General features: G+C 37.0%; 2 protein-coding genes across 3 annotated transcripts in view; one reads left to right on the top strand and one right to left on the bottom strand.

Moving 5' to 3' along the window:
• Positions 1-13,303, top strand: part of LOC134851107 (multidrug resistance-associated protein 1-like) — a 70,416-nt gene extending 57,113 nt beyond the window's left edge. The window contains exons 10-13 of the mRNA XM_063867038.1: positions 2,075-2,125; positions 2,200-2,760; positions 3,485-3,841; positions 12,723-13,303. Coding sequence (XP_063723108.1) covers positions 2,075-2,125; positions 2,200-2,760; positions 3,485-3,841; positions 12,723-13,229 — 1,476 coding nt within the window. The 3' untranslated portion in view covers positions 13,230-13,303. The remainder of the gene's footprint in view (positions 1-2,074; positions 2,126-2,199; positions 2,761-3,484; positions 3,842-12,722) is intronic.
• A 9,305-nt stretch (positions 13,304-22,608) lies between these two features.
• Positions 22,609-26,534, bottom strand: part of LOC134851230 (snRNA-activating protein complex subunit 1-like) — a 75,999-nt gene continuing 72,073 nt past the window's right edge. For both annotated transcript variants that reach the window (XM_063867221.1, XM_063867220.1), the window contains 2 exons: positions 23,630-23,848; positions 22,609-23,381 (listed from right to left, as the gene is read on the bottom strand). In XM_063867221.1, the coding sequence (XP_063723291.1) occupies positions 22,883-23,381; positions 23,630-23,848 (718 nt within the window). In that variant the 3' untranslated portion in view covers positions 22,609-22,882. The remainder of the gene's footprint in view (positions 23,382-23,629; positions 23,849-26,534) is intronic.

The following is a 26,534-nucleotide window of genomic DNA, read 5'->3' on the forward strand; positions in this document are numbered from 1 at the left end:
CAAACTGTTTTTCGCCAAATTTCGATTGAACCCAAACTGTTATTCTTCTAGAAAAATAACCCTAAAAGAACTTATTAACTGCACATATATATTTCAAACCAATGATGTTTTTGACAATGAGTTTAGTTTTCTAAACATTAACACAGTACTAATAATGCTATTGCTGAATTAACAGATGAATATTGCTTAGACAAAACTGAATCACCCAAGAGAACAAATTTTCTTGATTTTAAAAAGCTTTTGACACACTGGATTACGAGATTCGTTTTCATAATTTAGAAATGTATACTGTAGTTGGAAAAACTTTGTTTGTAATTTAACCGATGGACCGCAAAAAAGCTGTCGAAATTGGTGAAAAGCTATCAAAGCAAAATCTGGAACATTTCGGGGCCTCTGCTTTTTTTAGATATGAATTGAAGAAACTCCAGAATTCTGCAAATTTAGCGAAGTTTTTTATTTACCAGCGACAAAAACATCACTGGAGTAAACTGCTCGATTGAGAGTTTTAACCAAGACTTAGAAGCTATAAAAAATTGGTAAATTATCCTTAATTGGTCTAAATAAGGACAAAACGGAACAAGTTAGTGTAACTCTAAACCAAACTTCCAACCAGCAATTGTACACCAATAGTATACTTTTATATAATGAAGGGTCATTCAAATATCTTGGTGTTGACATAGATGCTAATTTGTCATTCATTTCTCATGTTAATTTCACACGAAATAGGCTTAAAAAACAACTTGGAACTGTTTCAAAACTGCGTTATTGTTCCCAAAACCGTTTTGATTGAAAATTATCGCTCTAACATCAAGCTATTTTGCAATAGTGAATATTGACTCATGGTGCACTTTCTACGCAAACGTTTTGTCATCACAATAATCGAAAAGAAAATTATTCGATTGTTTTTTTTTCAAAAGCAAAATGAAAGCATTCAACAAAACTTTTGAAAAGAAAAATTTTTACCAAACCACAAGCCGGATGAGTTTGAACTCCTCAGGTTGGTATCAGAACGTTAGCAGCATTACATTATGAAAAATTTTTGAGTGAGTTTTTTGTATTTCAAATACTGTCGTATATGACCAGAAGATCAAATTTAAGTTTGATGAAATTTTCTATTTTCAAAAACAAAATTCCAAGAATTTCATTTAGTTAGGATGAGCTATGCTCATTTGTTTTTTTTTTAGACAAAACTTATCGATTCCAAAAGTTTTTATCAAAATTTTAATTCAGATATTCAACCCCTCGCTATTGAATTTCGTGATTTTTTTATATTAAGCAATGAAATGCTGATCAATTTTATGTATTGTTGATATATTTTGCCTAAAGACAAGGATAGTGTGGGCAAATGACAGATTTGAAGTGCCTGCTTGTTTTGAATAGGTTGAATAATTTTATATAATTTTCACACAGTCTTCGGCGTTTTGCAAACCACACTGCGGCTTGCTCGTTGGTTACTGCCGCATGAGCTCAGTTGTGTGTCTACTGAACGTTTAGCCCGCAATCAGTTCTACTGATGTTAAGTGTTAAGGAGGCTTCAAGGGATGGGACACAGCATGTAGAAGCAGTAACCATAAAGTGAACAAGTTCAAGATTTTCTTTTGAAACCGAGTGAGGCGCCTACGAATAGCTTAAGAAAATATGGGATATGAATTTCGAACGTCTATCTGGTTTAGACTGAGCAATGTTTTTAAATATTGACGCAGAGCTCGGACCCTATGTCATTAACCTGTCTATATACTGCCACTAATCTGCTGCATTAAGTTTATTCAAACTTTAATTTTTTTCTTAATATTTTCTTCTATGTTTTCAATTATTATGATTATTTTTTCACTTGCTTTAAATTTTTAATTTCATTTGATACAACGGGTTCGTTAACTGTCCCCTCACTGTTTCTGGTCCTTTATGCTGAAATTTTTATCTGTGCATATCTACCATTAACAATGAGAAATAAATTCTTCTTCTTCTTCTATAGTGCTTTTCAGACAGCGAGTAAACATCATGGAACAATTCAAGCCGATTCTTTTGAAAGAAATACGTTTTTAACAAGAACTATGTGGTTAATAATTCGTTTAAGGTAGAAGTATTTGGGTTCAAAGTGTTCTTCAGCTTGGCCGCATTTTACCAGGTACAATTTCAGACAAAATGCTACATACATAAATTACCATAACTGAACCTGAATCATGTTTCTGCCTATCTTAGTTGGTGGCTTTGGGTCTAATCATAATCTACAACATTCCCTACTTCTCAATAGTCATCCTAATCATGTTCGCCGTTTACATTTTCATCGAGCGCCTCTACGCACGAGTGCGCAAACAACTCATGCGAATCAAGCAAGAGTTGACGGAAGTGGCTCTGATTGGGATCTACCAGAAGACGACAGCCATGCTTGTCCAGATCCGAACATTCAACCTCCAGTCTCAGAGCTGTGCTCTCTTCCGCGACCGACTGGATAAAGACCTGAAAATAGCCTACTACATTTTCGCGGCCCAGAAGTGGCTGATTTTGCGGCTGCACACGCTGGGTAATCTGTTGATAGCAGGGGCCAGCATCTACTGTGTGTTGCAACGAGACGGGGCACAGGACGTGGGCTTGATAGGAATAGTGGTGAACATGGCTCTCCAGATGAACTTCGCCCTGTTCGCTTTCGTCAACTGTCTCGGCGACGTTGAGGCGGAGACAGCGAGGGTGGAGAACTTGAGGGAGTTCATGAGACTCAAGCAGGAGAAGGGCGGCTACAGTGAGACTAATAGGAGTCCCAAGGTAATTAAGGCACTGTGAGGCTACAACACTCATGACTCACATAGCATCTATAGAGAGTGTGACTACAAGAAAAGAAGCGTTTGATAAACTTTGCTTCGTCGTATGCAGACGCATCTGATTGTTTTTGAAGTTCGAGGATTATTTGCCAAACTTGGCTAGAGTGAAAAAAAAATAAATTACCACCAATAGATGAGTTCTTTCCATTTCTAGAGGGAAACGTACTTTTTTCTCAGGATTCAGTACATTTACAGTAGCGGATTTAGGGCGGGCGGGGGGTGGCGGACGCTTCCCCCTTCCCCCTCAGGGCTTCGACCCACTGCCGACCCAAAGGTTCCCCCCTTTGTACTATTTCGAGATATTCATTTTCGGCTGACTGATCTTACAATTTTCCTAAAAGCGCCTTTGGCGCCAATCTATACTAATTTTAAGGGGAAAGCGCGCGCCGAAAAAAGCGATTTTTTGGTCGAAGTTTTCCAAAAAGTGCCTAAAACCGCGTTTTTTTGGCCTTTATTTCAAAAATTTGCCTGCGACGCAGAAAATTTGGTCAAATTAAGTTCTTTACAGTGGTTTGTAAGAGCTCAGAAAATCAGTGTGGTTGACCTAAAAAAAAAAGTCGACAAAAATTTTCCTAGATCCGCGCCTGCATTTACATATGGACAGGTTCTACATATATTTAAAAAAATTATGTGAAAAGGTGTGATTGATTGATCCTCTTCTATCTCAGGCCTCTGAAAATGTTGTGAATCGTTTGATGGACAATTGGCCCACAACTGGAATCATAAACATGCGCAAGGTCAAGGCCAGCTACTCGCCCATCAGATACGGGCACAGATCAAAGTCACAACAGCAACAGACTCAACTGAACGAAACTCGGTTAGCCGAACTGGACGAACATGAGAACACGTTCGTCGTCAATGGCCTCACAGTGGACTTGAAACCACAGCTGAAAACAGCCATAGTCGGCAGGTCAAACTCCGGCAAATCTTCTCTCATTCTCGCTTTGTTCCGACTCATTTATCTGCACGATGACTCCAAAATTATGATTGACGGCGTCGACATTCGATCTGTTCCGCTGCACAGAGTAAGTTTTATATCAATTGGGTTGTCGAACAAGTTTTTGTATATCCAAACGCATATTTTCTGAAGCAAAAAATATAGGAGTTAACGAGCTCGTGACGTAGAAAAGTGATGAGTAATTTTTACGTTTAAAATTAGTAAATTATCCAGTCAAACTCGCTATACAAACTGGTAACAAAAACCATAGAACACAGGGGATGCTTCAACTACCAGACGACAAAACAACAGGGTAAAAGTTTTTAAAATACAACAAAATAAAAAAATACGCCTGGGAAGAAAAATGGAAAAATAATAACAAGGACATAGCCGCTTGCTGTGCAAGTAGCCCAAATTGTTCCATCACATTATAAAACAACCATCAAAGGTCTTTCTCATCAAATCATTATAGTTTTTTAGGCGCGGTGTGATGAGGAAACTAAGCGAACGAGTAGAAAGTTAATGAATACGGCTGATAATCGAAAACAATTGTCTTCAAAAAAAATAACAACAAAAAAGGCTGCTCGTATATAAAGACGAGGCCCTGAAAGTTCCGACAGCAATTTAAGGTCAACTTTAAAGTCAACTTTAAGGTCACCTTTATTCAATTTATCCTCCAGGTGAACTATCATACAACCTTTTATAAACTTATAGCAATTTTTATAAGTTTTGTAAGATATTTCCCCTGCCTTAAAATTTCCCCTGCCTTACAATTTTTCTATAAAAATGTTCTACGATAGGAACTTTATCCCGAAATTCGAAACTATTGCTAAAAACAATTTGAAATTGTTTCTATTCAATAATAACAAATAAAAAATGATTTTTTTTTAAAATTAAATTATCAAAGTAAAAATTTCTAGATAATGTTTACTTTTGTAGGCATTTCCCATGCCTTACAATTTCCCCTGCCTTACAAATTTTCTATAAAAATTTCCCATGCCTTACAATTTTTCCCCTGCCTTACAAATTTTTCTATAAAAATGTTCTACGATAGGAACTTTATCCCGAAATTCGAAACTATTGCTAAAAACAATTTGAAATTGTTTCCATTCAAAAATAACAGATAAAAAATGATTTTTTTAAAATTAAATTATCAAAGTAAAAATTTCTAGATAATGTTTATTTTTGTAGGCATTCGAACAAAAAATTCTGGAACAAAAAAAATGTGTTTTTAATTCAATAAACCTCCTAGTTATACGTAATTAGCGGTTCGAATAGGTTTGAAAAAAAAAGAAAAAAAAATTGAATGAGATAGGGACCAGTTTAAGTTTATGTAAATGCTATCAATTGTTTTCTTTCTGTCTGGAGACCTGCTGTCGTGACCTTGCGATCTCCAACGTCCGATCTGATCTGAAATAAAACAGTGCAGTAAGATTTCGATTTAATGCCTAACAGTTGCTACAATTCAAGCTAACAACTATTCTTTTTCTTTACATAAACATTTTCACACTTCAACATGGCGCAGCCAGCAGAGAAAAAAGGAAGGGGAAAATCCACTGAACATTCAGTCATTTTGGGACGCACGAACACCCGAACCCCCAATCTACTGGGAGGAATGGATTGTAAAATTTCACTGGGGTATGATAGCAAAATATGATACTGATCCCGATGATTTTTATTTTGCACGCACTTTAAAAGCAACGGCTATTGCAGCGTTGCCGGATGACGTAAATGGGAAGAACCGTACCGAGTCGGAAAAGAAGCTAAAGTCTAATCTTTATCTCTGTATTGGGGATGAAGGGCAGAGAATTTTCAAAGCAAGAAAGCCGGGGTTGAATATAAAAACGGAACGTTACCCACGGGTACTTGACGAGATGGAAAATGTGTTCCAACGTCAGCGGAATGTAACCCATGAGCGGGAACTCTTCTATGGAAGAAAACAGAGGGAGAACGAACTCTTTGAGAAATTCCACGCGGAATTGAGCGCCCTAGCGGGTAGATGCGATTTTGCTAATGCAGCGGAAAACGTTCGGGACATTTTCATTATGAACATGCGGGAATCGGACTGTCAACGAGAATTATCATGATCAACAAAGCTACCCGAGGAAGTTTACAGGATCGCAAAATCTTACGAACATGGGGAGCGTGCATATAAATCATACACGGGAAAACCGGCTTCATCAGCGCCGTCGATATCTATTAAATAACAACCAGTTAATAACATAAGGAGGGGACAAGGATTTTTCCGAGGTCGAGGACGCGGGGCACGTGGAGGATACTCCCAAGGATCAAGTAGTGGAGGGAGTGGAAATAACCGTAGGTGCTATAATTGTGACGCACCGAATTTTACTCTTGAGCATATTGCCAACTGCCCTGCGAAAAGAGCCACATATAACTCGTGCCGAAAACTGGGACATTTTGAACGAACATGTAGAGGAATCCGAAGGGATACTAACCAATGGAGAGGACGAGGACGAGTTGGTTTAGTCCGCGATGAAAATGAGCATCATCAAAGCATGCAGAGTGTGAGTGAGGGAGCAGAAGATCCAGTGGCATGGGTGAATCAGCAGGGAAGGGGGGATAATGATTCAGTCAAATCGGGATCCGACGACTACATGGTGATGTCAATCAAGAGGAAGAGAAATGTGACCGAATTGAAGATCCCTGGGGCCAGAGTCCAGGTTGAGGTGTCGAGAAAGAAAATGTGGTTGTGGATAGATAGCGGATCCCCAGTAACAATATTCAGCATTACGGATCTAAAAACAACATTAGGTAAAGCGAATATTCAACTACAACCTTCGAAAGATGAATTTTTGGACTACAACAACAATCGGATAAACATACTGGGAAAAGTAGCGGTGACAATGTCTTTGAATGGGTGGGCAGCTCCAGCATAAGTGTCAGTAATCTCCGGTAATCATCAGTCAATCCTGGGGCGTGATCTAATGGGCACCTTAGGTCTGGAGTTGGTGCAAAGCAAGAAAATAATGGGAATAACAGGGAAAGGGAGCTGCCAAGAAGAGGAGGAATACGATGAATTGCAAACCTATTTCTGTAAGTTGTACCCAAATTTATTTACTAGAATAGGGAAAGTCCGGAACGCTAAAGTAAGAGCCGATTTCTTCGAAAACTTAAAACCTATAAAACAAAAAGGGCGCCGGGTGCCTATCAGTCTACAAGATAAACTAGACAAGGAAATTAATATGCTGATAAACGAAGGTCGCATCGTAAAATTACAGGAGTGTTCGGATAAGTATTTCGTCTCTCCTATAATAATCACGGTAAAAAAGACGAAAGTATCAAACTAGCATTGGATTCAAGAGAACTGAACAAACAGGTACACAAGAATAAGTACCAAATGCCGAACATTGACGAACTAGTAGACGGAATAAGTCAGATAATTGCTGAAAGAAAGGCGGGGAACGTATATTTTACAACGTTGGATTTCACTTATGCGTACGGACAGGTCTCTCTAGAAAAGGAGACAAGCGAGCAGTGCAATTTTTCACTGATTGGCGGGAAGTCCACGGGAACGTTTTAAGAACGGATTTTACGGTCTTACGTCGATGCCGGCGGAATTTCAAAAAGTGATTGACAACTTACTTAAGGAATTCCCTCAGGCTAACGCGTTCATCGATGGTATTTTAATTGCCTCTAAAGGAACTAAGATTGAGCATATTGCGTTAGTGGAAAAAGTATTGAAAAAGCTGGACGTTTCTAATGTTGCGTTAAAATTACGAAAATGTGAATTTGCGAAAACCGAGTGCGAGTGGCTCGGGTATAGAATTGGGGAAAGTGCCCCCCCCCCCTCAGAAAAACACAAGCGGTGGAGGATCTGAAAACCCCAAAATCCAGAAAGCAATTAAAGTCGCTAATGGGTTCAATGCACAGTTTGCATAAATTTTTGCCTAATCTCGCGGAAGTAAGCGCACCGCTAAGACCATTACTAAGTCAGAACAACGATTTTTTTTGGACGCCTACTCGCGAAGATGCGTTCCAACAATTAAAATCGCTTGTCAAAAGCATTGTTGAACTAAGACATTTCGATATTCACCGGGAAACAAGGATTATATGTGATGCTAGTCATGATGGCCTAGAGGCGTACTCTACAAACGAATTAGAATTACTGGCAGTAGTGTGGGCTACGGAACATTTTCGGAATTACATATATGGCCGTTATTTCACAGTTATTTCGGATCACAAGGCGCTGCTTACGTTGTTAAATTCATCTCCGAAAGGAAATAAAACGTTTTTCAGCCGACTAACGCGTTAGTACGATCGTTTAGTGCCGTACAATTTTAAAGTTGAACACAGACAGGGGTCCAAAATGGGAATGGCAGGCTATTTTTCCCGGTTTCTATCCGCAGAGGCACCCGAGACCAGTCGTTACGATGAAACTTTTATAGTAGCAAAAATAAAAATGATAAGCGAAGCAAAGCACTAAATCCTAAGGTTCAAATGAAGCCTAGGGGTCAAAATGTGAAACACATAAAATCAATACCGGCGGTAGAGGGCTATCAGTCATGTTCTACTATAACGAAAACCGTCGCATCCAATGGGAATATAAGAACAACTGAGTATGCAAATACTCACTGTGAGAGTAAACGCTCACTAGAAGGCGTGTTTGCATGCAACTGGCGGTTAACCAATCAGAATCAAGAGATTTGCATACCGGCGGAAATATGCAAAGGTCGAAGAAAGAAATTCAGACGTTGTTCTCAATACGTAAATTCAAGTCGCGAAATCCAAAATATGAGTAACATGAGTAGTAAAAACACAATAAATTCAACTGAAAAACATGATCAACTAACTTCCGCCATTGTCAATACATCAACCCACTCTGGAGATGTTAACCTTAATGTTGTGCTTAATCGGTTAAATCAACCACCCAGTGTTAGTTCCGTCAGTTCGGACTCGGATATTGAATTAATACGGCCTGAAATTATTGCCCAGAAACAAACAAATTCGAAAAAATCAAATACTATAATTTCATTCCCTCATCAGTTTCCCGGATTATCCTACCCACTAGTGCAGAGCGATAGATGGATTTACACTCTATAGTACCGTCAGATAGTAAATATGTCAGGAAATTAGATCATCCGGAGATTCTGAGTTTAAAGTTAGTCGAGGCAAATCTGGAGAAGGACCCCATTATGAAGACCATTCGCGATGCAATCAAAGACAGAAACCCAAGAGCCAAAGAAATCATCACAAGATTAGGACCATATTACGCCCAACACTATAATGACTTTGCGGTACAAGAAAATTGCCTGTGGATGGATGGCCGGTTGGCCATACCGAAGGACATGTCTTCAGCAGTGCTCAACTGCTTACACTTTCAGCACCATGGACGAGACAAGATGTTCGCAGCCGCAAAGGATGTGTGGATACCCTTAATGCACCGAAACATTGCCGCAACAGCAAAGTACTGTAAAAGCTGCTTAGAAGCAGGTAAGAATCTTAAACCAGATATTCCAAAAAGTGACATGGGGGAAACTTATGTGCCTAAGGAACCAAATGATTTGGTCCAATTAGATTTCTGGGGCCCGGTCAATTACTTAAGGGGTCGGAAGAAGTATGTACTTGTAGCAGTAGACACTTTTTCGCATTGGCCGTCGGCGTATGTCTGTTCAAGTAACAAGTCTAAGAATGTATTGAAGTTCCTAAGGAAGTACATAAATACTTATGGACACCCAAGGAAATTGCATATGGATCAGGCAACGGGGTTTTTCTCGAATGACATTCAAAGTTTCTGTAACTATGAAGGTATTGAACTAATCAAATCTCCAGTTAAGGATCATCGCGCAACGGGAATGGTCGAACGAACAATTGGGTCGATAAAAAATTACGTGCTCACTTATCTCCAGGAAAATCAAATTTACAAGTTTGGGGTAATGATATCTCGTGCGCTCAGCGCATTACGTTTTGTGCCACATTCTAAAACTAAGCTAACCACCTTTGAGGCATATCGTGGAAGAGAAGCAAAGACGGCGTTTCGAAACTTAACGAAAAAACCATCTTTGAAAAACCTAAATTGGGACAATGTTGTTAATCAGAAGCTATCTTGTTTAGACAAGGCGAGTAATCTCCCGGAGGTGGAGCTGACCCTAGATTGGGAGAAGAGGAGCGACCTAGTATACGCACCAGAGCAGAGAAAAACCCCGATGATTTTGGACGATGAGGAGATAAATGAAATGGACCCCAAGGTCACGGAGGTAGCAGATCAAGTACCAAAGCCACCAGGATGGCTAAAACGGCATAAGACTAGCACCACAACAGTCTATCAAAAGACAGGGAAAACAGACCCAAAGGATCCAAGAAGGTATAAACGTTTACCATTAAAAATCGAAAAATTAACTGATCATAAGGTGAAAATGGAAAAAGGGTCGTTACTAAGGCGGAGTGGTGTTTCTTGTAAATCGGCGGCTGAAGAAAGCCAAATCACGGATATAAACGACGCGTGCCCCCCGGGTCCTAGCAAGTACCTAAAGAGCACCCCGGGTCCAAGTGAGCCCGCAAAGAGCACCCCGGGTCCAAGTGAGCCCGCAAAGAGCACCCCGGGTCCTATTGAACCCACAAAATTTAAAAGAAAGGCTGATAAGGAACAAATCGCGATGGGAAAGGCGAAAAAATCAGTGAAACAGCGGGTCGTGGAATATAGCGAGGACGAGAGCGAGGAGGATGAAGACAGCGATTGGACAGTTGAAGCGGACGAGGCGGCAAAGACTGCGGCGAGCGGGGGAGCAATTGAACCGTCGGAAACGGATAAGGAGCGAACGCCGAAAACCGTCAGTGGAAATCGGAAGCAAGGCGCGGCGGGGACAAGAAAATCAACGCGACAGCGACGAGGCGTTGACAAAATGGGAGGTGTCATGATTCATCGCATACAACACAAGTAACATGACATAGAGCGAAGAAAACCTTAAGAGAGGTTTGGCAAGTCTGCCTGAAAACTCAAGTTAAACTGAAACTGTTTTGTAACATGAAACTAAAACAATAGCAAATACGAGTTGATAAATTTTATACAAGTTAAAATTTATTTGTGGTTGCCCGAATGAGATAGAGACCAGTTTAAGTTTATGTAAGTGCTATCAATTGTTTTCTTTCTGTCTGGAGACCTACTGTCGTGACCTTGCGATCTCCAACGTCCGATCTGATCTGAAATAAAACAGTGCAGTAAGATTTCGATTTAATGCCTAACAGTTGCTACAATTCAAGTTAACGACTATTCTTTTTCTTTACATAAACATTTTCACACTTCAACATGAAAAAAAATTTTGTAGGAAAAGCTCGTATCTTACAATGTTTTCATAAGACAAAGTCCCTTTCTTGTAACCTTCTTAGAGCCTAAGAGTCTAGTAAGATTCTTATTAGAAAAACTATAAGACAGCGACTTTTGGTCAACCTGGGCCCCCACACGCTAATGTAAACTACAAAAAGACGAATTACTCGATGTATCCTAATAAAACGACCAAATGACTTGCCTAAATTCAATTTAGATACATTAATACGCCGCTTAATTGTGTTGTAAGAACGCAAACTATCGCGCGGTAATTATGTCAAATTGGTTAAAATAAGAATTTTCAAACCCCCATAATTTTACAAAAAATGATCTTAGGTAAAGTTCTTTTAGAATTTGAGCTGAGAACAACAATGCACTTAAGATGGTATAAAAAAATTTGTTTAAAACACTTATTGAAAAAATCAAAAATTGATTGAAAAAAAACACATCAAGCATAAAGTTTTCTCGAATTTTCTCTGATTTATTTTGCAGGATTAGGTTTTCTTTCGAAAGTTTTCATGCCAAAGAAGCGCTCAATGAAGCTTCAAAAACTATTTTTCTTCTTAGAAAACCAAAAAAAATTTCAGCCTCAATGACAAGTTTTTATATATATCGAACGATACTTGATCGCTTTACTCGCAAGAAAACAGTTAAAAACTCCAAATTTTCAAACCGCTTTTACTCAGCTTTGGGACAATTTTTTTTGTGAATTTCTTAATTTCGTTCTATTCAAAACTGAAATTGAATTAATATGATATATCAATTGATCCATTCTCATAATTTTTATAGCACCCGATTTTGTATGAAACTCTAGCTTAAAAAATGAACAAAACATCTAAAACACACCCGAATAAACAGCTCTTCCCCATTTTCAATTGTCGGAACAAAAATTAGCCAACTACATGATTCGATATCCAGATCCTCAGATTCTGAGTGTAAACGGATCAAAAACAGGCTGCTAATTACCCATATCTGAAACTGAACACAAAAACGTGGGTCGTTTCGTTATGGAAGTAGTTGGGATCCACTTATCAATTCCCCCCCCCCCCCCCCCCCTCCCCATTTCAACCAATCAGCATACCAAAAACTCGAATTATGTATAGAACGCTGCAGTGATAGTTTACTGCTTTCACTTATAGGGGGTGGCAATTCTTTCCCGGGTCGGGAAGTTCAAGTTATGTTTTGACTTTGAAAATCGAGCAGGTGCAGTATTGCGACTGAAGTTCCGCAGTCGAAGAGCAGCTTTAAGTCAAGCACATAGTCGCAAAATACCCGATTTTGGTCAAGAGAGTCGAAACACCCTTTTTGGGTCGAGAAAATTGAAGTATATCTATCCCGGGTCGAACAAATATTAGAAAAAGTCGGTCGAGAAAGTCGAAACTTTTGTAGCGCCAGATCGAATGTCCCACGTTTCGCCCCACACACATTTCGCCCCCTCTTAAATCTAGTGGCGCATTTCGCCCCTAATAATTTCAAACATTTTGTCCTCGCTCGTTTCGCCCCTAACTTATTACACAGTTAGTCAACGGCGCTTTCTTAATGTACACTTTAGGGGCGAAATGTGCCGGTCATTTATGAGGGGGCGAAATGTGTGAATACCAAATGAAGCACCTCGATCCGGGTTAGTAAATACCACAGGGGGTGGGGATTGTGAAGTGATATAGTAGCTAGTTTTTTTTAATTTCAGCTGCGCAAGGCTCTCACAGTTATACCGCAGAATGTGCTGCTGTTCAAAGACACCCTCGAATACAATCTTGATCCTCTACAAGAACACACACGTGAGCAAATGCGGCCGATTCTAGAAGAACTCGGCATTCTAGACTGGCCTGAATTGCGCAACAAATCCGGCGACGCTCTCTGGAACTTTGACTGCGAGAAGTTTCGAAACGAGGGAGCTAAACAGCTAATAGGCCTAGCGCGCGGTCTGCTAAGTAGAACGAAAATTGTCATTTTAGACGAATGCACAGCTCAGTTGGACGGCGAAACTGAGAAAAGAGTGGAGAAAGTTCTAGAAGAACGGCTCAAAGACTGCACAGTGCTCAAGATAGCACACAGGATAAACACTGTGATGGACTACGACCAAGTCATCGTCATGCAGTATGGTCACGCTCAAGTGGGAAACCCGAAAGACTTCCTGGAACAGAAGAACAACTTGTTCTACGAGTTGTGGAGGGCAAGTTCCAACGAACATTAATTCATTCCGTCATTCAATCAATATATTCTGTTTCTTCTTTTCAAGAATTAAGTCATTGTTGAAGCAAATCCTAATATGAGTTTTTAATTTGTCGCATTTTGCTCTCTTCTTCAAGGTTGTGGCCACTTTTTTCATGATGCGCTATAGTTTGCACCGCTTCGTTTTTCCAATATTCTGAGCGGATCTAGGATTTTCTCGAGAGTTGGCAACTCAAGATCAGTTGGCAAAAAGGCGCCTTTAGAAAAATTTTAAGGTCAGTCGGCCAAAAAAGAATATCTCAAAAGGGGGACACTTTGGGTTGACAGGTGGTTGAATACCTGAAAAAACAAGCAATTATTTTGCTTCAATCTGATTGGCTAGAATTCGCCAATCAAATTTCAGTACCATCTCGAAATTTTTTGTTCACAAATTTAAGTAGAAATATAAACAAGACTGATTGTATCAGAGCGAAGCCCTGAATTTTCCAACTGCCTTTTAAGGTCTATGGAGCAGTAATAACATGAGAAAAAATTAAATGTAATAAAATAAAAATTTAAAAAATATATTAAAATTGAGTTTTTTTTGTAAAAATCATCACCTCACACAACATATTAAGTAAAAAATGATAAATTTCGCTCCTAGCAACAATTCAATTATGGCAAATAAACTTCTCTCTGTTAAGATTCAGAGTTCGAGCAACTAGGATTAAGGGTTGGGGTTGTAGACTGAGATGGAACCTGAGGTTTCAACGGTTTGTTGAAGTAAGAATTGAGAAAGCGAATATAAATGACATGACAAACTGAGCATCACACAAAAGTACCAAATAATTAATTACTGACTAATTAATAAGTTTGTGATCCTTAGTTGACCTTGTCTGAGTTTAATCAGTTTTAACCTCCAAACTGATTCGCTTCAACTAATCTGTCTGACCTTGAGATGGTCCGACCTCAACACCGCAACTCAGGCTGAATTGGCTTTGTCCAATGTCACGCTGCAACCCATCAAGGCTCGACGATGCTGGTTCACCTTAGCCTTGCTCAGGGCTTTCGTCAACAAGTCAGCTTCCATGATCACAAGAGGACAAAACGGAAATTCTTGGTATCAAGACAAATGAGATAATCGATCTAATGACCTCTTCTTTCAAGAAAGAATGGGGGAAAGTTATTATTTAGACTAGTCTAAACTTCGACCAATCAGAATGCAGCAAAAATAAAATTCTCAATGGACAGTTCTAGTGTTAATTTATTATTTTTGTTTATAGGAGTGGAGTTTCTCTAGAAGAGAACATACGGGGGAGAAGAAGATTGTTAGGTTGATTCGAATATTTCACCTGTTTGTTTTTTGTAAAGCTGCAGGTGTTTGAAAATATCAATTGAAGATGATTTACGTGAGCTAAATTTTGTGCTATCAACGCTTAAGCCGCAATTTCATACCGTTTTGAACGGTTACATGATTAAATTGCGCAAGCTGTTTGATCATTTCATTGCGTGAATAGACAAAAACTTACACTTCGTCCGTATGTACAGGGAAGATTTGTGGGTAAAAAAACCCAAAACCCATTTTCCTTTGAATTTTGTCTATCTATTTAGTTTTTAATTTTCATTTATAGGCTTTAGGGCGACGTCTGAAGATGGGGGACTGTGTACTGCAATGAAATTTCTAGTTTTGCATTGTTATCGACAACGCGTTCTTTGTTCAAAACTTCTAATTTCAAAAAACTATCACTGAAAAATTTTAGATGCAATTTCTAGCATCGACAAAATCAAAGTGTACCAGAAGTAAACAACAAAAAGAATTTTTGAAAACTGCTTAGTAAAAAATTATAACACACTTTTTCGTTTTATTTCGAGCATTATACCACAGTACCAATGGAACATCGATTGGTACAAAAGTAAAATAGCTTAGCAGAAAGCAATTCTCATTGATCAAACAAAAGATCATATTTTATTTTAAAACGGGCGATGAACCTACCAGCACCAGCGTTCTTTAAGCAATAGGCAACCTTGTTCTCAACTTATATTCATATGTATTAAACTTTTAAAAAACCAATTATAAATGCTTGAAAATGGTGTTTTGACAAAAAGGCAAATCTGAGATTTGCACCACTTGCGATACAAAACAAGAAACTAGGTAAGTCAGAAAAATCGAAAAAACATCAAAAATATCGAAAAAACTATATAATAAAAGAGGCTAGTTTTCAAAAAGAAAACATGCAATGACAATGAAAGGTGAAATACGCATCGGAAGAAAAATTTCTAATCAGGCCGAAAAAAACTTTGGCAGAAACCCTTTCATCCGAGAGAAAAATCAACAAAACTTAGTAAATAATTCCCCCTCCCATCAAAACACAAACAAGCACACACAAAAATGCAATATGTTTTTTTCGCTCTCCGAAAGACGCAATATGGCCATTGAAGCGATATAATGTAGGCCAAAACCCATCAAAAAGCCGAATAAATGCGGTCATGAAAAAAATGAGTTAGAACATCCATTAAAATTTTCAGCATTTTGTGCAACCCGGAGGTGAGCATAAAAATTTTGAATTTTTTTAACGATTCCAAATAAGGTCCAAGGCCGATAAAAAATAGTCGCTAGGCCGCTTAAAAAAACTTTTAAGCGAAAAAAAAAAGAAACATAAAAAGTCAACACTAGTAAAATTACAAACATCAAAGGAAAATCAGAACACTAAAAGCTACCATAAAATTTAAAAAACTAAAAAAAAACAATTGTACAAAGTAACAACTAAGCCTACAAAACATAAGCAGACAAATAATGAGCCGACAATTTTTTTGTGAAACGGAAAATTTTCCGTTTGAAAAAACGAAAGATCCGTTTAGATTTAAACGCAGGACCTTTGCCGTTCCAGGCGTATTCGTTAACTCGTGGTCAATTGTCAAAACTGAACCTAAATTTACCATGTCTAAATTTGACCTGTGTCCAAAATTATTGACGGTAAATAAGTCTTGTACCAAAGCTATTAAACTTTTGTTTTACTTACAGTCAATGACAATTGTTCCTACAAATGGGAAAACAAGGGACGGAATAATTGCACTCGGATTTTTTTCTTCCTTTTTCTTCAGACAACATCTGTGTCTTTTAACAGCAACTTTTGACCAAGATTTTTGCAATCATCTGAGAATTATTGATGTCTTGGTATCAAAACAAAAGAGATTTTGGATCTATTGAGCAAATTCTTCCTATAAAAAAATACAGGCAATTTGTTAGGAAGATAAGTCGAAATTTCGGCCAATCAGAAAGCAGCGACAATAGAATTCTCAATGGACAGTTCTAGTGTTAATTTATTATTTTTGTTTATAGGAGTGGAGTTTCTCTAGAAGATAACTTCGTCCGTGTGTACAGGGAAGATTTTTGGGAAATCCACTTTCGTTCAAAACTTAACAATATTTTTAGTTTATCAACTTTCACTTATGGGTTTTAATGCGATGCTGTGTCCTTAAGGGTTGTGTCCTGATATGGTGCTCCAATTTAGTTTTGTCAACGACCGCGCATTCTTTATTCAAAACCTACCAAGTTTCGGTAAAAATTTTCAGAATCAATTTCCAGCATCAGCAAAATCAGAAGTCAATGAAAGGAAACAGCGAAAAAGACTTTTGAAAACTGACGAGTAGTCAAAAAATTGAAAACATTTTTTTTGTTTTATTGCAAGCATGATAACACAGGATTTATGAAACATCGATTGGCAGAAAATCAGAACAGTTTAGCAGAAGTCAATTCTCATTGATCAAGCAAAACAAATAGCACATTAGGAAATTTTAAAACTGGTAATAACCCTACCCGCACCAGCATTCCTTAAACTAAAGGATATTGTCAATTTATTTTCAATTACAAAAGACTTTAAAATAACCGATTTCAAATTATTTACCATGGATTAAAATCCTACTATTTTCGAAGCAACGAACCTAATTTTACTCACTTTTAAGGGATCATAACTTTTTTTCGAAAATTATTCAGACATTTGCAAAAAAAAATTCAGTTTCAGCTCATTTTCTTTTGTAAAACAGTAGTTGAGAATTCAAATAGAAATTCAATGTTTAAAAAAATGGGATTTTTTTTCTACTTTCTATAACACATCTTATTACTTTCATAAGTTTTGAGGCTTTTCACTTACCTTTTCCAACATGTGCTCCCCTCCTCTAATATGAATGTTGTACATCTGTAGTTATAAGAGATTTTTATTCACATTTTGCGACGTTTTCCTGAGGCAAAACAAAAAAAAATCAGCAAGACCTATATAAGAGTCTTCACTGCGTTCATTACTCTTGAACACAGTGGAGTATGATGGATTATCTCTGATTGTGTCTCAAAGCGTAGTTATAACTGATAACAACAGCAAAAGTTCTGGGAACAAAAAAAAACAATTAATACACAAAGGTAAATCGGATCTTTGCATAAATTCAATACAACGAAAGCCTAGCATTGCAAGTTACAAAAAAAAAACTAAACAGAAATAACTAAGTCGAAAAAACTTCTTTGAAATAACTTGTTTGAGAAACACGCTGCCATAAAAAGCGCTCGATGTTTCAAAATTTTGCTTTTCCTAAGTTCATAACAGTTTAACTACAGAACTTAGGACGAAGCTGCTGCTATAGGGAAAAATCCTACGTAAAAATTTCCAATGAACCCCTAGCCATAGAAATTTCTCATAACCTGATTTTTCGAATGAACTCTAAATATCAGATTCGGCGGGGTATTTTTCGAGAAGTGAAAAAGTTTACAATTAAGGTAAAAGTTCTGAAATTGGACTTTTCCGAAACACATAGCACTTTTCTACTCACATAAAAATAATTATTTGCCGCTTCTGTGAGAAAAATATTTTTGTAACCTATTGTTTCAGTCGAGCCCTTTATCTTAGATTTGGTAGGGTAGTTTTTAAGAAAAGTCAAAAAGTTTCCAAAAAAGTTCACTAAAATAAACAAATTAGACTTTCCCAAAAGCTTTAACACTTTACGAAAAAAATTATAGCGGCTTACGCAACATAGAAAACCTCAAACATATTCCGATTGAACTAATAATATTGATATTGGCAGGATAGTTTTTGCAAAAAGTTTCCAAAAAACCGTCAAACAATTTGCCTGTTTGGAAACTCCATGATTTTTTAAAACAAAACTTCGGGCTTAGTCGCTTTTATAGGGAGGTTTTCTTCGACCCGTTCTTTCGATTGAACCCAAAATTTCATATTTGGGGGGGGGGGGGAATTTTCGAGAAATTAGAAAAATCTCAAAAACATTGGTTAAAATTTACCCCCATAGATTTTTTGAATGCTTCTGAAAAAAACGCAAAAATAAAAATAGAAGAATAGAATAGGCAGGCACACACGTGAGAGGGCTGTCTTTCTATTGGTATTGCTTTTTTTGAAAATCAGTAAAACCGTTTTTTTATACATTTCCTAAATCCCTTACAATTTCATAATACTTGTTTTATCAGACAGGATTTTAAACGCGCTTGACTTTGTGAATCAGAATCAGTTGATTCAGAATGAAAGTCTCTTGGAAACAATTTTCAGGAAACTTTTTTCCGACGCAATTCAAAATTTATGAATCTTCTCAGGTTTCTTTTCCAACAAAATCGGACAAAGTGAAAAAATAAGCACAAAACTAAATTGCTTTGCACAACCATGTCATTTGAATAGGCATTGGATTAATTTCATTTTCCCTGTGGCAGCTTGCACTTGAAGTAAAGCTATAAAAAAATTTATCAACCTAGTCAACTAGCTAATAAAAAATACTAGCGTGCAACGCACCTCCAGTGCTTCGAACGTTTAACAACTCATAAAAAACCGCAAAAATTGGAAAAAGTCTGCATCCTTAGAGTGTACTCTGACGGCACCGAATTACAGGGTGCATAATTACAAATTTTGCGCATAATTACAAAGTTTTTAATCAAGTTTTTTTAATACAAACTTGAAAAAAAACAACATTTTGTGAAAATTCTTTGGAAAAATTTAAAATGAACCAAGAAATGTCACATCTCGGAAAATAAATGCAATTGAGCAGTCGCATTTGGACGCAAGGTTTGCAACTCCTGAGAGTACTCTTACAGTACCCAACTACAACAATGGGAAATTCAAAGTTTTCTAAAAGATATTTTTTTGTGAAAACCAGATAAAACGTCACATCTCGAAAACTACCAAGATTTGAGCAGTCTTATTTGGAAACAATATTCGCAATCCTTGACAGTAATCTGACAGCGCTTAACTACAGGGTTGGGAATTTCAATTTCGCGAACTATGTTGTAATTTGAGTTTTCTGAAAAAATCACAAAAATCGTCGTATCTCGTAAACTAAAAAGATTTGGGCATTCTTAATTAAATACAAAAATCGCAACCCTTGAGATTAATCTGACGGCTTCCAACTACAGGTTAAATTTCAATTTAAGTTTTCTGAAAATTTTTGAAAAAATCACAAAAAACGTCATATCTGGAAGACCAACAAGATTTGAGCACCCATATTTGGAGGAACGATTCACAACCCCTGAATATCTGAGAATACTGTGACAGCCCCCACTTCAGACCTGGGAACTTCAATTTTTTTTTTTTAAAATCAGTTTTCTGAAAATTTTTTTGAAAAAATCACAAAAAACGTCATTTTGAAAAACCTCGTATCTCGGAAACTTGAAGGAAAATTAAAAGGAAAATCTAAATGGAAACTAAAAGTAAAATCTGGAAAATTGTCGTATCTCGGAAACTAAAAGGACTTGGTTATTCATATAGGGAGAGCAGCATCGCAGAAGCTGGGAAAACCATGAGAGCATCCCACTGTTGGATTGCTAATTTCTAACTTGATGACACAAACAGTGAATTTAAACTGGAAAAAAATCTTATCCATTGCAATATACGATATAGCTTAAGCGAGCAAAATTCTTTTAAACATGCAAAAATAATACGTTGAAAAAGCTTAAACATGGCGAGATAGTGAAGCCCGCATTTAAATATATAATAGATTTAACCCACTTGCAACGCTCTTTCTTGCTCATCGCAGAACAATTTTTATTTCAAAATTATTTTTTAATTGCCCTCATCGTACACAATTTTTAACTTTGAGAACACTGGGCAAACAAGTATTTTTGTTCCGCTGAGAAACCTGAGAAATAAAATTCAAACCTCAAACTCATCCACACTTTTTTCTCCATTTGCAGTATTGTAAGATCTTAAATTTGTATTTTTGTTCCGCTGAGAAACCTGAGAAATAAAATTCAAACCTCAAACTCATGCACACTTTTTTCTCCATTTGCAGTATTGTAAGATCTTAAATTTGTATTTTTGTTCCGCTGAGAAACCTGAGAAATAAAATTCAAACCTCAAACTCATCCACACATTTTTTTTCTCCATTTGCAGTATTGTAAGATCTTAAATTTGTACTTTTGTTCCGCTGAGAAACCTGAGAAATAAAATTCAAACCTCAAACTCATCCACACTTTTTTCTCCATTTGCAGTATTGTAAGATCTTAAATTTGTATTTTTGTTCCGCTGAGAAACCTGAGAAATAAAATTCAAACCTCAAACTCATCCAAACTTTTTTCTCCATTTGCAGTATTGCAAGATCTTAAATTTGTACTTTTGTTCCGCTGAGAAACCTGAGAAATAAAATTCAAACCTCAAACTCATCCACACTTTTTTTCTCCAATTGCAGTATTGTAAGATCTTAAATTTGTATTTTTGTTCCGCTGAGAAACCTGAGAAATAAAATTCAAACCTCAAACTCATCCACACTTTTATCTCCATTTGCAGTATTGTAAGATCTTAAATTTGTATTTTTGTTCCGCTGAGAAACCTGAGAAATAAAATTCAAACCTCAAACTCATCCACACTTTTTTCTCCATTTGCAGTATTGTAAGATCTTAAATTTGCATTTTTGTTCCGCTGAGAAACCTGAGAAATAAAATTCAAACCTCAAACTCATCCACACTTTTTTCTCCATTTGCAGTATTGTAAGATCTTAAATTTGTATTTTTGTTCCGCTGAGAAACCTGAGAAATAAAATTCAAACCTCAAACTCATCCACACTTTTTTCTCCATTTGCAGTATTGTAAGATCTTAAATTTGTATTTTTGTTCCGCTGAGAAATAAAATTCAAACCTCAAATTCATCCACACTTTTTTTCTCCAATTGCAGTATTGTAAGATCTTAAATTTGTATTTTTGTTCCGCTGAGAAACCTGAGAAATAAAATTCAAACCTCAAACTCATCCAAACTTTTTTCTCCATTTGCAGTATTGCAAGATCTTAAATTTGTACTTTTGTTCCGCTGAGAAACCTGAGAAATAAAATTCAAACCTCAAACTCATCCACACTTTTTTTCTCCAATTGCAGTATTGTAAGATCTTAAATTTGTACTTTTGTTCCGCTGAGAAACCTGAGAAATAAAATTCAAACCTCAAACTCATCCACACTTTTTTCTCCATTTGCAGTATTGTAAGATCTTAAATTTGTATTTTTGTTCCGCTGAGAAACCTGAGAAATAAAATTCAAACCTCAAACTCATCCACACTTTTTTCTCCATTTGCAGTATTGTAAGATCTTAAATTTGCATTTTTGTTCCGCTGAGAAACCTGAGAAATAAAATTCAAACCTCAAACTCATCCACACTTTTTTCTCCATTTGCAGTATTGTAAGATCTTAAATTTGTATTTTTGTTCCGCTGAGAAACCTGAGAAATAAAATTCAAACCTCAAACTCATCCACACTTTTTTCTCCATTTGCAGTATTGTAAGATCTTAAATTTGTATTTTTGTTCCGCTGAGAAATAAAATTCAAACCTCAAATTCATCCACACTTTTTTCTCCATTTGCAGTATTGTAAGATCTTAAATTTGTATTTTTGTTCCGCTGAGAAACCTGAGAAATAAAATTCAAACCTCAAACTCATCCACACTTTTTTCTCCATTTGCAGTATTGTAAGATCTTAAAATTGTATTTTTGTTCCGCTGAGAAACCTGAGAAATAAAATTCAAACCTCAAACTCATCCACACTTTTTTCTCCATTTGCAGTATTGTAAGATCTTAAATTTGTATTTTTGTTCCGCTGAGAAACCTGAGAAATAAAATTCAAACCTCAAACTCATCCACACTTTTTTCTCCATTTGCAGTATTGTAAGATCTTAAATTTGCATTTTTGTTCCGCTGAGAAACCTGAGAAATAAAATTCAAACCTCAAACTCATCCACACTTTTTTCTCCATTTGCAGTATTGTAAGATCTTAAATTTTCTTGTTATTTGCAAACAGTTTGAACTGAGAAATGAACCAACAGTCAATCTGCAAAACTCAATATCAAACTTTTCTAGAAAAAAAAGCCTTTCCACTGAAAAAAGCAAAAAGCACTTTTCTTGGTAGACATCAACAAAATAAGTGTCTTGACTTCGTTCAATTACGCTTAGAAATTTAAATTAAACTGAAAACATTAGACCACAAAAACTTAAAATAGGTTTTTAAAACCTTAACTAATTGAAATGCACCAAAAATATCTATAGACGGGCGAACTCGTCAATCGAGTGAAAAAGAAACCATCTGTACTTTTTCAAGTTTCAACAACAAATTTAAACTGTAAACAAAGTTCATGGGCAAAATTACGAATTTACTAAGCAAACCTCACTTCAATTTATTTAACAATCAATTTATTTCAGTTTTCTGATTGCTAGTGACAATAACTAAAAACTGATTCATTTGAATTTGGCATCCGTTTTTTCGTGGGCCTTGACACTGTTTTTTATATATGGTAGCTCTCCTGAATTCTGAAGTGAAATGGCGCCTTCTATAAAATTTTCGGTTGAAATCGGATTTGACATAATTGATCGTGTTCTTTTCTTGTAACTTGTTGAAAAATGCAACTTTTTCTCCTTGCACCCGATAGCAGCAAACAGTTCATTTGCAGCATAGCTGTCGTCTATTTGTGTTGATGAGGAGCTGGTTTCTGCTTCTGCTTCTTCGCGGGGTATGGGTTCAGGATTACTCTCAGTTGTGGACTGTGAACTGGGCTCATCTTTGATGATGCTGGTGAAGTGTCTGGGAAGTGAGACTTGCGAGGACATGGCCCTCAACTTCACCGCCTTCTCCACACTCACTTCTGGCTCTGACTGCTGGCCGCCCGACTGGCTCTTCTGTTCTGGTGCCCCTGAATTGTCGGTTGTGCCATCATTCTGCATCTTACCAATCAGTTCACTGAAACATGCATCAGCTAAATTTTCACTAACGTCTGTTTCAGCATCTGTTTTGTTTAAAAATTCGGGTGTCACCTCAACTTTAGGCCAAAAAGACTCACAAAACCTCTTAGTCTAACAGGATGCCGAAAACTTGGTTGAATTCGAAAAAGTAGACTGTATTTTATAACTGTTCTTCCTCTGTCGTATCTGGGTCACAATGCGAGACACTACACTTTGGTAGAAAGTAAAAAAAACTAGGCGCAAAACCTGAACTGGGTGAATTGAGAAGCTACATCAGACAGCAGGTTGTTATTGCACATGTGCAGCTGGTTAGTCAGGAGTGAACTCTCATTCCCGCTCAGCACGGCACTCAAATCTGCTTTTGTGCTCTCATATTTCCGGTGCACCTCTTCCAAACTGCGAAGTAGATTCGGATCCAGGTAGTTGTCCAACGAGATCGACTCTCTCAACTGGCTACTAGCTGACCTGAAACTTGTTTATCGTTACTTACTTAATGACATATTGATCTTCAGCTCACATAGCACGAAGGAGCGGGAGAACTTATCTCTGTTGAAAGAACTTTTAAGCTTGACTTCACAACAGCAAAACAAAATTGCGACAAATCCAGTGTTAAAACGAAGTACAAGTAATCCAAACTAATGGCATATCCTACTTATCTCGTCGAAGAACAATAACACTGGACCAGACACGAGACAGAACTATTGGTGATTTATCGTAACTGAACTGGAATTGATCTTTCTTATTCGGTTCAAGAAAGATCAATTCTAGCCGACAACACTAGCCATCAGCTATAAATCAATCAGTCGTACGCGAGTAACTCTGCCGCCCCCATATGGTCTCCAAGTTTAAGCAACACCAACAGGACAAAACTTCAGGTAAAACAAAAAAATGCACTTAGAACAACTACCGACTGTGTTAAAATGACAAAAAAAAAGATCAGTTACACGATGAAACTGAATTTTCGATGTTCGAGTGCATAATGAAATGATTGCCAAATATTTCTTCATCGAAAGCCATCTTCCGGAACGTGCAGACCATCGAACCTTATAATATGACGCAAACTGATCTTGCAGACCCATGCTGATAGCAACACCGAAAACGAAATACGAGCAAGAAGTTCTCTTACTACTGCCAACTGATTCAGTTCTTATAATTAATCAAAACAAAATTGGCCTCAAACATCTGCATATTAAAAATGTAAAAGAATTTACTGAGAATCACCACAGTCAACTTTGGGGTAAGGACACTCCTGAAGTGAACTTCGAAGAAAAAAAATCACATGAGGCTAGGTGCACACTTGCACAACTCTACTCCCGATACTCAACCATCCTGAATAGCTACCTACACAGGATTCGCCCTAATACATGCAATGTTTGCAATCTAGGGCCGCATGACACGCACCACTTATTCAACTGCCCAGGCAGACAAACAAATATCGGTATCCTCGGTCTATGGACTGACCGTTTTCATTTAGCTGAACATCTTCAGCTCACATAGCACGAAGGAGCGGGAGAACTTATCTCTGTTGAAAGAACTTTTAAGCTTGACTTCACAACAGCAAAACAAAATTGCGACAAATCCAGTGTTAAAACGACGTACAAGTAATCCAAACTAATGGCATATCCTACTTATCTCGTCGAAGAACAATAACACTGGACCAGACACGAGACAGAACTATTGGTGATTTATCGTAACTGAACTGGAATTGATCTTTCTTATTCGGTTCAAACTCGAAGATCACTTCCCGATTTTTGTTAAAACTAGCTGGTGAAACATGACCTTAAGTCATTCGTTCGAGCAAACTTGTGCGGATGATTCGTCATATATATTTGATCCGAATTACTACAAGCACTATCACTCAAATGTCATTAATTCACTCCTTTTGAATCAACCGTTTGTCGCTGTGATAACCTTGATCGGTTATGGACCCAGATGCCCAATCACGAGTGAGAAGTCAGGAGTCAAGATTGACTGTTTGTTCAAACGAATAAGAAAAAACAGATTTGCAAGGGAGGCGTGACAGTGAAAAAACACAATTTCAAACAGACAACTGATCCGATAGAGAACTGCGAGAATAGAAGCATGCCAACGCTAATTGGAGATAGACGATTGATCAGATAGAGGAGTGCAAAAATAGATGGCCTAGAAAAAGAAAAGAAACTGATACCCCAGAATAAAAAGACGAACTACTATATTGCTTTATATATATATATATATATATATATGTTCATTAACTAGTATGAAATCTGAGGAGGGACCTTAGCTTTGCTAATTTGCTGATATGTTATTCGGTACGCAGACCATAAGGTTCCGAATCACATATATTAATCAAATATACTTGCAGAATTATAAATGCGGGCGATATGAATGATTATAACATATGATTTTGATGTAAGAGAAAACGGGGACAATGAATTTTACCTAGGGCAATACCTAGCTTTGTGAATTTTGAATGAAGCTTAATCTTCGGGTAAGACTTAAGTAGGAAATAAGAACTTGGATTAAAAAAAGCCAAAACTGAAACGATATTTTTTCGGGAAAAGAAGAGTATTTTTCCTACTTTGAAGAGCAATTCGAGGCACGAAAATTTCACTTGAAATTAGACAAAATTTTAGATGAGTCGTTGATTACAGAAGTTTTGAGCCGAGGTTAAGACCGAATGCAAGCAGTGATCGAAAACAAGCTGCAATAGAAAAAAGAGATTTATTAGTAAAAACAGTTGCACATCTGGTACGAACTTATGCAGGCTCTAGATAAGAAATCGGTTTAAGAGGTTTAAGAGTTTTGAAAGACCCAGACTGGAAAAACTAATCTCCGAAATAACAACTTTGAAAAAGAACAGCAATGAGAAAGTGATAGAATATTTGAGTAGAGCAGAGCAGATTCAGTATAACTTATAATAAGTGAACGAAAGAGTGAGTGAAAAAATTTTAATTTCAATTATTTTGAAAGGACTTCCAAAACAATTTGAAACTTTTTTTTACTATATCCAAGTTTAGTAGAGATGAGAAAAGGTTAGATGAGTTAAAAGAGAATTAGTGAATTTCGATAGCAAGAGACAAGTCAGTGAAAAAGAGCGAGAACAGAGTTAGTTTTAATGTCATTAAAGAGGACATGTGTCGAAACAGTGCAGAGAAAACTAAGGCAGCAG

The sequence above is a fragment of the Symsagittifera roscoffensis genome, chromosome 7 (assembly GCF_963678635.1).
Source record: "Symsagittifera roscoffensis chromosome 7, txSymRosc1.1, whole genome shotgun sequence".
NCBI lineage: Eukaryota > Metazoa > Xenacoelomorpha > Acoela > Convolutidae > Symsagittifera > Symsagittifera roscoffensis.